We start from the raw sequence: 13,299 nt of genomic DNA on the forward strand, positions 1-13,299 counted from the left end.
CATTTACGAATTAATACTAAAACTTTGTTTCTTCTAATTGAATACATTTTAATATCACAATTTAAACATAAATTAATAATAAAGTATTACAGAAAGTAATATTTTTCATAATCATTTCGGCACATGTATAGGCGGAGGTACTCGTTTCAAAATGGCGTTTATTTTGTATTTGACGTTCGAGTCGTCGGCTTAATTTGTTTTTTTCTTTATGGTAAGTTTATATGTTGGTTAAAGGTAAATATATATATTAAATATGATGACCGAACAGCCACTAGTTACACCGGAAGTTTCGGGGACATCCACAACTGAGGACAGAGACGACGTCTCGCAGGTAAGTTCACTTATAATTTATCGCGTAAAATCTAATTTATCTTTATTTTTAATACTCGAGAAGCCGTTTTACGTAAGAAATGCGCTTTGAAAAGAGATGGTAAATGCAGTATAAAGTTAAAAAAATGGGAACGGCGACATTGGCGCTAATTGCGCCACCTGCTGGATTGATGTAAAGAGATGATGCGGATGGAGCAGCTTCCTGCATCCGAGAAGAACATCTTTATCGATATTGGCTGTTTCAATCGATTTAAACAATTATTAAGCCAATTAATCACAAAAAGAATTAAATTGAATAAAAAAAGAAGATAGATTTTGTTTATATCTAAGAAGTAGATTTAATTGATAATTATGTGGATGGGTATGAAATTCTATAGTTAAAATCCATTTCTATATCACTTACGTGACCTACAAAGTAAAAACAACTTTTCATTATTTTGTGGGTCAAATTCTTAGTCTGCAGAACTCCTGACATATATTCGAAACTTGCATTATCATGCTGATTTTAGAAGAGGTTTTTATCATTGGCCGTGTTCAGCAGAGTCAACAGTTGTAACCAAGCAAAGGTGTTTCAATTGGTAGCTGTTACATAGTTACATCTGATAAACGATGAGTGACATAGGCATTGGAACAAAAAGCAGACAATCATTGGTCAGTTTCAGGTAAGCAATAGGTAGCATAAATGAAAGACACTACTAAATATGATATCAAAATACCAGTGTTCCAGAACAGTGCTACTGTAGAGGGCATTTGGCAAAACATACTCAACAGCTCTGGAACTGTTGAATCTGCTGAACACAGCCATTGTTTTCCCTTGATGGTTTATTAAAGTAGCTAATTTTTTGAATAATTTTGTGGCCATGCATAATTTTGCTGTCGTTTCATGTACAGAAATGTACACAAAATTAGCTACGTTAATAAACCGTGAAAGCATTAAGTGTATTAAGTGGAAGCATTGTTATTTTTATTAAAACCAGATGACCTTTTAAATTCTGTGTAATGTATAAATAACTTCAATGAAACTGATCTGCTTAATGAATTATTTATATTAGATTAGTAAAAACAAAGATGGATTTCTGAAATGAGAATATATCAATTACAATAATACCCCAAACTTACGCAATAGGTGGCACCGAGCGATAACCGCATAAGTCGAGGTATAATTTCATATATAAATACAAATTACATACAAATACAAATAATTTTTAATTGGGGCCAAAGACTAAAGAAAACAATAATTTAGAAAAAAATGTTTAATAAAATCTTAGATAATATATATGTGTGACAAATTATATTATTATACAATTTTTCACATTTACTTGATTATCACACCATAATTTTAACATTGTTTCCATCTCAGGGATAATACTGTGACATTTATGAATGATGCTTGAACTTAAAGATTGAGCATTTTTTACAGCTTTGAGAATTTTTTCTTTACCTTTTATAATTGTTCTGACCATCGATTCCAGTAGATCAAACTTCTTTGCCAATTCACAAATTTTCATTTTTGTATCGAAGTCTTTAATAATGTTAACTTTACATTCTAAAGATAAAGTTTTTCTTTTCTTGTTTGATGCAGAAGAATCAGTTCTACTTCNCCTTGCAGACGTGTGTAGTAACACCTCGTGTTTTAACTTGTACAGTCGCGCCATAATTCATATAGAGAATAAATGATAATCTTTTATTGTATGTGGCCCTGTTTGTAATGAGTAATTTCACACGAACTGGTGACCACACCGAACAATAGTGTGGGGGGAGTGAGTAATCAAGAGTTGCGTGGCACTCAAACAAAAGATGAATCAAAGAGATTTGAAAATTGCGTAACTCCAGGTTTGCACAAGTCAGGGTAGTGTAAGTCGAGGTACTACTGTATTAAAAAATGCTTAAATTGTACTATAATACAAACACAGAATGACTTTAATGCTAATAAAATTAAAATTATCTAAGTTTTTTTTTCAAGGTTAAATGAAATGTTTTAATTCTCTATTCACAATATATAAAATAAATAAGGAATATTTTGATGTAAGATTTTTATAATTTTAAATGTAATAAGGAATGGCTTCAATAAAATTTGATTGTATAGTTGATTAATGGGTTGACAGTATGCTTCTCTACAGTTATTTTTACACTAGCTGCATTTGGGCTTTTGAGGGGGTGGGGGATTGGTGAGGTTGAGTTGGGAGAGAATGAAAAAACAATGGTCTTAGTAACTAAAATGTACATTTAATGAACTGAGAACAATAATGAAACTACAAAGCATAAAAAGATTGCTCGGGCTAAAATTAACCTGACACATTGTTCTGTCGACTTGACATTGTACATTTTCCACTTCGTCACACCTGAACCATTGCACCTTTCTCAAATCTCTTTACAAGCATCATTTACAGAATAAGAGCTTTAACTTGATACCTGAACTGTATTTTTTAGCCCCAGCCATTTGACTGGTTGGGGCTAAAAAATACAGTTCACCCCCACCCCGGGTCCCCCTTTATATTTTTAAATATGTATTTTACCTCATTTCTTCGATTTATCGCAACTTCGACCTTTTTTTTTTCAATGGCCGAGTGTGAAAAAAAAAAAATATATAGAAGAGTTCGTCCACTCAAGCTTCGTGTTTTTTATATATATGAATATATATAAAAAAATTTATAAATATATGAATATAAATATGTAAAAGCAAAATAAACACATGTCAAGTCTGTCCCTAACATCGGGGTTTTTTTTAAAGAAGAAAAGAAACCGAGAAAAGTTTCTCCACTCCCCCCGAAACTACGAAACTTGTATTTATTCGCTACCCCCCCATTTTTATATGAGATCTCTCAATCTTGAATCGGGTTGTGTTCGTTTATATTCATAATGTAGTCAATTGTTAGACAGTAGGCAACCAGTCAGATCCATCCATGAACTATCCGAATTCGTCATAACAAAATGGCGAAGTTCTGTGCTCACACAACAACCGATATATCCCTCAGGTGTTTTTTTACGTAAGTCTTTTTTAAAACACTAATTTATATATATATTGTGTGAGATTATAAGCAATAGAAAAAAATGGAAAAAATATATAAAAAATAATTTTTTGNGATCTTCTCTGGCTTCCGAAAATTCGCCTTCTTCTATACCTTCTCCCACGTACCAATGAACAAAGGCACGTTTGGCATACATGAGATCAAATTTGTGGTCCAATCTAGCCCAAGCTTCTGCAATAGCAGTAGTGTTGGAGAGCATGCAAACAGCTCTAGGAACTTTTGCCAAGTCACCTCCAGGAACAGTGGTTGGAGGCTGATAAATAAAACTCAAAACTAAGTTGGACAAATTGAAACAATATCTATATATTAATATTAGTTGAAAGATTGTAAGTTTTTTATAATTCTGGAAAGTGATTTAAGTTGAATTTCCTAAAATGTCTTCTTGTAGCAAAATTAAAAATTCTCTATGACCTAAGTGAAATATGATTTTTATAGAAAAAGTTTGAATTATTTTCTCATTTCATTTCTGAGGACGTTTTATGTGTTTGGCTGTTGAAAAAAAATGAAAATATGGATATAAAAGTAGCAAAAGCACCGTCTTGCTTGACTTGCATTTGAGTCAGGATCAGATCTTCAGGACATTTTCACAAGTACCGGTAGTTTGATCTTTTAATTGCTACCAAGTTATCTCATTGTGGGCTTGACCAAATTCTTAATAGGTATTGTAACTGATCTGTTGTAACTTGATCTGGGCATCAAGTCAAAGATGGAAATTCCAACATGCTTTCGTTTGTCTGACAGAGTCTTTGTGTAGTCGTCACCCCAGTCAGTTGTATCTGAGAGTGAATAAAGTTAATTGTTAATTAACTGTGTTTTTATGTGAAACAGTGTCAAAAACAAAATCGATATAAAAATAGGCACAGGAAAAAAATCTCTTAACTTGCAGGCTCTAAGAATGATGAGCAAGTATCCTTAAATTAGTAAGGATTCTCTTTTCATTAAATAATATTTCAAATATTACAGTTAATCTTGTCAGAATTTAACTTGATTTAGCATGATATACTATTGTACATAACAAACCTCAAACTTACACATCATTCAACTTTGTAGTTGTGTTAATAGACTACATGATTTCTGGTCAAATAAATTAGATAAGATGGAAGCAGTACATCTAAATAGTTTGAGACTTTATCACATACAGACTTATTTTTTCATAGATATTTTGTTAAAACATTCATTAGTTGTATATATCTATAGTCTATTGTATAGTGGAATCATACATAGAACTTCATCACTGCAACTCCAGCTTCATTTATGCTATAATCAAAATTCAGAAAATCGCTTTAAATATATTAGATAAATAAATGCTTTAAGAAATCATAATTTTGTCTTATTTATTATTACAGAACATGTTAAGATTTTAATGGATTCTTACTTCCAATTACAGAGTTTATCAGAAATTTTTTATTTATTTTATTAATAAAAATTGTTTTGATTAACAGTGTTTCATCTTGTGGGTTTTCTTATGATATAAATACTTATCTAGCTCGAATAAATGGCACTTATTGCATTATATTTTTATGTTTCTTTCAAATTTTGACTAATTATTCTTCTGTGTAAAGATGGCTCCATTCATTCAGTATTTGTTGATTACTTAATAATTGACTTTCACCAAAATATCAAGCACATATATACATATGATGATTTGCCAAGCATCAGTTTATTACAGGAATTAAATGTTTGTTCGAGATTCATCCCCTTTGGTTCAGCAAAGCATACCAACAAGTTGTGGGAAATGGTGAATACTGAATATTTGTCTATCAAATTCACAAGTAAATCATTCACACTACTTAGAATTGGCTAAGTGTTTGCTCAGCATTTTGAAAATATCAAATGTTTGGCGTCATCTTAAAGTATATGAATTATTGGAACTAAATATAATTTGAAACATCATAATCTTTATATTAGAAAAATTATTATAGAATCAATTAATTAATTTTTTTTTTTTAGAATTTACAAGTTGTTAGATTAAAACTAAAAAAACCCTCGACTCAGAAGAAAGTAAAATGGTCGGAAGAAACTGTAGATAATGAAAATCTGAACAAGAAAAAATCCAAATGTAAATATAAATATTGTATTTCATGATCAAATGAAAAGTTTATTTTGTAAGAAATAGATCTGGCAATACTGTAAGCTGGCCTGGCTTGTTACTGCCTTGCTAAGTTATCACAAAAACATTTAAATCTTGACCATTCATTGACCAAGATTTACCGATTCTAGTCGGGTCTCATACTTATAAGGTAACTTTTCATACGATCAACCTAAATATACATAAACTAAAACCATTTTTATTAAAAACAAAATATATTTTAGGTTGCTGTATATACGTGAAACCACTTGAATTTGCAGAAAGTTCTTCTGACACGGATGATGAATGCGATCACTGCAGGGGGCACGTAGAGATAAAACGCAAAGGTGAACCCAAGAAAGAATTGCCTTCTGATGATCCAAACTCTGACAAGAGCGAAGATGACAGTATGGATGGAAAAGACGACTTTGCCAATAATATATCAGTACAAAACGGAAAAATTTAAATATATTTATTATAAAAGATATAACGTTTTTGTAATAATGCACATTGATTTATAGATAACTTAGAAAACATTTTAATTGTTGGGTAATAAACAAACATGACATTGTTTTGTTAAAATTATTTATTTTTGTTTTTTAATATATCTGTATTTGATTGTATATAATAACTGTTTCTCTATAAGTTAGATGATAAAAGTTGGCACACAATTGTAATCAGAATGCAGTAAATTAAATATATTTACAGAATAATTTCTCAGCTCTGTTTTGGAACAGTTTATGCTTGATATTTATTAAAATATAATTGTCACAATTTTATTATAGTTTTAACTTTTACTAATCCTATTTTTTAAAAAATCTTGTTTACTTACTTTTATTTTGTAATTAATGTAAATTCAGTTTAATTATTTATTTGTAACCGTAGTTACAAATAAATAATTAACGTTCATCAGTCTCTAAATGATTTTTCAATAGTGTATAATGAGTCCTAGCAAGAACGACTTACTTATAGTGTTCAGATAATTAATATTATGCTTTTTGTCTGACTATTATTAATTTACAAGAATATTATTTATGTAAATTCAAAATATAATAATTTGAAAGTTCTTGTGAATACAAGAGAACAAAATAACATTTTTCATTTTCATACCTTTCTTCTGCTTTCTTAAGACATTCATATTATTATTATTAAGTTATTTCATTAATTAAACATTTAATTAAATCGAGTTATACAGTGATGTATTTCATGTTTTCATGGGAAGTGCTTGCACACAGCCTCCATATTCATGGTAATTAAGTGTGAATATTTCTCATAAAAACATGAAATTCTGCACATATCTTGAAATCTTGTCCAAATAGCTCCAGATGATTTTTACATTTACAATTAACAGAAGAAATATTTAAAGGATTTTATTATTATTTAATGTAAAACATTTTAAATCTATTTAATATGTCATAATTTTATTACATAGTTAAGAACAGTGTTCACCAGGATATTCATCAGATACAAGACAAACACATAAATCACAAGCTGTCCTACTTCTATTGCATGCCTTATCACTCAAGATGAATGCAGGAATAGCTACTTAAGTTTAATACAAAAGTGAGCTCTATATTTATGGGAGTTATGCTCTGCAAAATTGTCATAAATACAGAAAAGAAAAATACATATAAAAAAATATAACCATATGTTTGTACAAATAAATTGTTCATTCACTTTATTTCAGAGAAAAGGTTTAATTATTACAGCTTACAAATATTTATTTTATTTATTTGTTTTTATACGAATAAATAAATAAATAATGNTATAAATTATTAAATGAAAATATTACTGTATTTTCAGTTCTGTTTAAAATGTTTCTCACGAAAATTTTTTTAAATCAATCCCTTGAAAAACGTAACAGAGTTCTACTATAACGCAGAAACAAAAATGAAATACTTTCCATCTCTGCAGCTTAAAAACTCCTCAGAAAATGAAATTAAAAAATACTTTAACTCAGTCATAAGCAGAAACAAGAAGTCAATAGCCAATAGAAATGACAATGTTAATTGTTTACAAAAATAAATGAACATGCTATTATATTAGAAAGCTTTCTCATTGATATTTAACTTTCAAAAAGATGCAGAAATGGTTTGGAATCAAATCATAATGCATAAAAAAAGTATATGATATATATAACTGGCAAATACATTTATAAAGGCCAAAACAAGTGTACTAAAACAAAAACTTTTGAATCCAAACAATATGGCATTTGCTAATGGCACAGTACAATTATTAAATGCTAAATATAACATAGTTTTGGACAATAAATACATTATATAATTATAATACTCCTTCAGTATAATTTTTGGTTTCTTTGAAGGAAATTTCCATGCTTGCATTTCCATGAATCTTTGTTAATAAAAAAACCCAATTAATTAAAATATTAAACAGTGGTTTGAAATTCAAAACATCTAAACACTTTAGCTGTATTGTATTGATGTTATGATATGTATGTTATAGTAACTGATTACAATATGTAAAATTATATGCAACATTTACAACTGTATTCAATTAATTTATTATTTTTATATTTGACTTACAATAATTTTATTGTAATCACCCATACTACCATCCATCTTAGAATTCATTTCAATGGCACCAATATTGACATTATTCAGGACAATCTATATTTTCAGAAAACAGAACTGACGTGTAACTAGTTTAATAAATAGAAACAGTATTTCAAAGTCCTTGCAAAGTATATAATACTTTGCAAGGATATAATACTAGATGTATACACTCTCAGTGTTAAAATCTTTATAACCCAAGTACTTTCAACAATGTAAAATCATCATCATCAGATCAGGATAATGAATGTAGAATGGAATGTCACTATGTAAAGTAAAAAGTGCAATTCACAAGGGGTGGACTCAAACCATCCTCCTTGGGGGTTGCACCGATCATAGAGCATTACTTATTTGGGAAACTCTCCTCACTCCCTGTGAAATACATCCATGATGGAGCTTCCTATCTTTGGATCACACTTTTTAAAATTTTCAACCATAATGCCACACTACCCTACTTGTCTCATGTTATAACACATCATGAACAAATTTAAAAAATTAATAGATTGCTATTTATTTTAAAAAGAGATGTATCTTTCTTATGTACATAGAATTTATAGTATACAAGTTTAAAGTTTATTTAAATACTCTTATTGTAGTCATTAACATATTCAATAAAATAAGATGATATAATTCAACAAAAATTACTAACAAAATGTGTACCAATGCCAGAAATATCTCAATATAAAATCAATTATAATAAACAAAAAAATAAAATTCATTAAAAATGTCTTCTAAAAGTTAAACTTGTTTATAACAATCGGCATTTAAGAAAAGTCTTCTAAATATCTGGAGCAAACTTTCATCCAAAAATTAAGAGTTCTGTCAAACCTTTAGTTTTTGTTTTCATTTTATTTCAAATTCTGTTCTTTCTTATAGTCATGAGTGTTGTTGAATCCTGTTGTGAAATTTAAATGTTTGGAATATTTAAATTTTAAGAATGTTATATGCTACTACATGTAATGACATTCCATTCTACATTCATTAGATTGATGATGACAATTTTGTATCACTGAAAGTACTTGTGTTATCAAAAAGATTTTAATGCTGTTTGACAATACTGTATATACCTCTAGTATTAATAATTCTATGTTTTCAAGTTAAAGCAGAAAACATTCATTAGTTATTTTAAGAACTAATAAGCAGGCAGTGAAGACATCAAATGATCAAATGAACAATAGAATCATGAATTACCAGTAGTTTTACAATAGCTTTCTCTATATTATTACCATATTTTATGGCATATAAGATGCAACGTTTGTCAAACAACCAAACAAAAAAATCCTGTTTCCCTGTGTCTTATACGTGAAGTTGCAACCTTCCATAGGCTAATGAGTTGTCCAAATGGCCTTCAGTAGGCTACAGGTAATTTCTACCTCATCCAGCTCTTGAATAAAAATGCCATTGTTTAATTAATACTGTATATTATTAGCTTTAGATAAGCATGTATTCATGTCAAATATTTTAATGATAAATTTTCATTACAAAATATTTTTTTTTAAATTCTTTTTCTCTCTAATAAATAAAAGTGTGTATATTAATTTTACCAAAAATTTTACTTAAAAAGTTTTGGGCCAAGTGACAAAGGCAAAGGATGGCTTAATATACTATAGCAATATATTACTAGTCAATCATATGTCTATGCTGTAGACAATTTCATCAAAAATATAGAGCTGTTCTTGCAAGAATTTTTCTTTAGTAACTTAACTGCTCATTTCTAAAGAATTGTATTCCCCAACATCACCAGCATTTTACCTCAAGTTGTGTAAAATAAGCTAGGTAACAAAATCCACAATGCTGGATAACCATAAGAGAAGAGAAACACTATGCAGACCATTTATAACATTACCCTACTAGTGCTTGCAAGGTGACATCATAATAAAGACACTTCACATCCTAGACCAGTGTTTCTCAAACTTTTTTGTCAGGTGGCACACTTGAAATTATTAAACAAAATTCACGGCACCCCTATTATTATTATTTATTATTTTGCTTTTTACGGTTAGTAAAGATATGAAGGATGAGAAGACTTTGAAAAAAATAAAAGTTTTTTATTAAAGTAAGTTTATTTCCAAACAACACAAAAGCATTCAAAACAAAAGTTATTATTATAAAGGTATCTTTTAATTATTTATTTAATTTAATACTTTAATTCAATTATTTTAAGTAATTTTAATTTAATTATTTAAAAATTTCGCGGCACCCTTGTGGCGTTCTTGCGGCACCCTANAGATTAGGAGTGGGGGAAGGGGATGTGACACCAATACGTAATTAAATTCTACATTTGGTTGTTTACCTGGTTTTGGTAGGAAGGAGTGGAAGAATATGGGAATCTAAAACATTATTAATCACTCAGCAGTGAGCAATGACTATAGTCATCAACTTGCAAAATAACTATTTTGATATGCACATTTCTTTATCACAGTTTTATACACATGAATATTTTAATTCATTTAACAGTTGACAATTACATAATTTATTCTTATTAATTTTAAATTTGTCAACATCCTGTCCAAAATAACCATTTAAATTTATTTGTATAGAATTTATACATATACATATAAGGCTAATAAAATTATACTACATCTTTTTTTAACATAAGAAATGAATGATGAGTGGAGACATTTTCATTTATGTTCATTTTTTAAGATATGATAAATCATGTTTTATTAAATACTGACAGTTTTAGTTCAATTTCATTTGGTTCAATCAAGGAAAATTTTATGGCTCTTGAACAATTATAATTAGCAGTTATTGTAATCGTTACTGATGCAACTAAAAATTACAAAAAATAATCAATGCTTGCAGATTGAGCATGAATGCTCAATCTGCAAGCATTCTCATATCCATTCTAAATTTAAATGTGTTTTTACTATCAACCCATGAGAACCTTATTATATCCCAGTAACAACAAATTTTAATTAAAACTAGCATTTTCGACCATAATCATGTTGCGAGTTTTAATACTTTAATCGAAATACAAAAGCATGGAAATTTGCCATTCTAGCAAATTATATTTCAAAATGCATTTAGTATTCCTCCCCCTCTTCTTCACCTCCTTCCAGAGAATCCATGCCCACTTCTTCATAATCTTTCTCCAGAGCAGCCAGATCTTCTCTGGCTTCCGAAAATTCGCCTTCTTCCATACCTTCTCCCACGTACCAATGAACAAAGGCACGTTTGGCATACATGAGATCAAATTTATGGTCCAATCTAGCCCAAGCTTCTGCAATAGCAGTAGTGTTGGAGAGCATGCAAACAGCTCTAGGAACTTTTGCCAAGTCACCTCCAGGAACAGTGGTTGGAGGCTGATAATTTATTCCAACCTTGAAACCCGTAGGGCACCAGTCTACAAACTTGATTGATCTTTTGGTTTTAATGGCAGCAATGGCTGCATTTACATCCTTCTCCTCTGTAAAGCATACAACACGCCATGTATTTGCCGTGGCGAGGATCACATTTAACCATTTGATTTGCGGGCTCGAAACAAGCATTGGTAATTTCTGCAACCGTCAATTGTTCGTGGTAGGCCTTTTCGGCAGAGATAACGGGAGCGTAGGTAACTAAAGGAAAGTGGATTCTGGGATACGGTACTAAATTAGTCTGGAACTCTGTCAAATCAACGTTCAACGCCCCATCAAAACGGAGAGATGCGGTTATGGAAGACACTATCTGACTAATAAGTCTGTTCAGATTAGTGTACGAAGGTCTTTCTATGTCCAAGTTGCGTCGACATATATCGTAAATTGCTTCGTTATCAACCATGAAGGCACAATCAGAATGTTCTAACGTAGTGTGAGTCGTTAAGATGGAGTTATACGGTTCAACTACCGCAGTGGATACCTGAGGTGCGGGGTAAATAGAAAATTCTAGCTTAGACTTCTTTCCGTAATCCACAGATAGCCTTTCCATCAATAAGGAGGTGAAACCGGAATCATGGTCTTAATAATCATGGTCTTCATATTCATAACATAATCATGGTCTTCCTCAGAAATCATTTGACCAGGCTTTTGACCAGTGTAATTAGAATATGGAACATGTCGAATAATATGTTTTAATAGAAATAGATAAATAAATAAAACTCATGCCAAAATTGTATAGCTTCTTGATAACAAGCACTGAGTTCAGCATTAACACAACATAAGAAAATTGTCTTAACACTGAACTCAGTGCTTGTTATCAAGAAGCAATATGTTTTAAGTTATTGTCATGTCAAGTTGAGCACCTTTGCAACCTGGAAGCTTTAGAAATTTAAAGAGCTAGACTGGCCAGCAACTGTATTAACACAAAGAATGTCGCTAATGTTTCCTATGCATGGAGGTATTGCTATGAGAAAAAAACGAGAGCAACATTAGATACCTATTCTACACCATTAAGTACAGTACATATTATTTATTTGTTGTAATGTAAGGATGTTTTTATCACTATTGTAACATATACAGCTAAAAATTATCTTCTAACTTTTAAATGTTCGGAATTTTAAAATAATTTAAATATATTGTTCGATGCGTTCCATATTTGAATTGAACTGATCAAAAGCCTGGTCAAATGATTTCTGAGGAATACCATGATTATGGTCAAAAACATTACTTTTAATTAAAATTTGTCGTTACTGGAATATAATAAGGTTCTCATGGGTTGATTATCCTTTCCAGTGATTCTGAGAGAAGTTGTTTTATGTTTTTACTAGTCGTGTTTTCTGAGATTAGGAGTGGGGGAAGGGGATGTGACACCAATACGTAATTAAATTCTACATTTGGTTGTTTACCTGGTTTTGGTAGGAAGGAGTGGAAGAATATGGGAATCTAAAACATTATTAATCACTCAGCAGTGAGCAATGACTATAGTCATCAAGGGCGATCGTGTGGCAGTGGTGAGGGACAACTATATTCATCAAATTCTTTTGAGGGGTATCGCAAAAAACTAGCCTAAAACTATTGCAAAAAAAAATTCACACGAAAAATGAATTATGTAACAATAAAAAAAGACTTTTCTTTACTAGACATAACTGTTTACAAAATCTTTTTTTGAAACAGTAATGAAAAATAACATGTGAAAAAATACCCTAAAAATTTCGCACATTTATTCTCAGTGGTGATATTCAGCGGGTTCGCACAGGTTCGGCCGAACCCGTTGTTAACATTTTCAAAGTTTTCAGAACCTTGTTAAACACATGTAACATTTCTCAATGGTTTGATTCTTTTGAAAATATTAAAATATACGTATTATACTCTGTAACACTACTAAACTAGAGGCTTCCGATGCACCATTTGAGCAAAAAAAAAATTGTTAAGGAAAAATTTTC

The 13,299-nt window shown here is 30.2% G+C and overlaps 1 protein-coding gene and 1 pseudogene across 1 annotated transcript; one reads left to right on the plus strand and one right to left on the minus strand.

Annotated features, from left to right (window-relative positions):
- The first annotated feature begins 141 nt into the window (after nt 1-141).
- LOC111625250 (protein phosphatase 1 regulatory subunit 11-like) lies at nt 142-6,137 on the plus strand. Its single transcript, XM_023368346.1, has 3 exons — nt 142-331; nt 5,310-5,418; nt 5,673-6,137. Exons 1-3 carry the CDS (start codon nt 254-256, stop codon nt 5,891-5,893), a joined length of 408 nt encoding a protein of 135 aa, XP_023224114.1. The 5' UTR covers nt 142-253; the 3' UTR covers nt 5,894-6,137.
- A 4,808-nt stretch (nt 6,138-10,945) lies between these two features.
- Nucleotides 10,946-11,946, minus strand: LOC111625249 (annotated as a pseudogene).
- Between the last annotated feature and the right edge of the window lie 1,353 nt (nt 11,947-13,299).

Source organism: Centruroides sculpturatus, unplaced genomic scaffold, assembly GCF_000671375.1.
Source record: "Centruroides sculpturatus isolate CEXI.00-Female unplaced genomic scaffold, Cexi_2.0 scaffold393, whole genome shotgun sequence".
NCBI lineage: Eukaryota > Metazoa > Arthropoda > Arachnida > Scorpiones > Buthidae > Centruroides > Centruroides sculpturatus.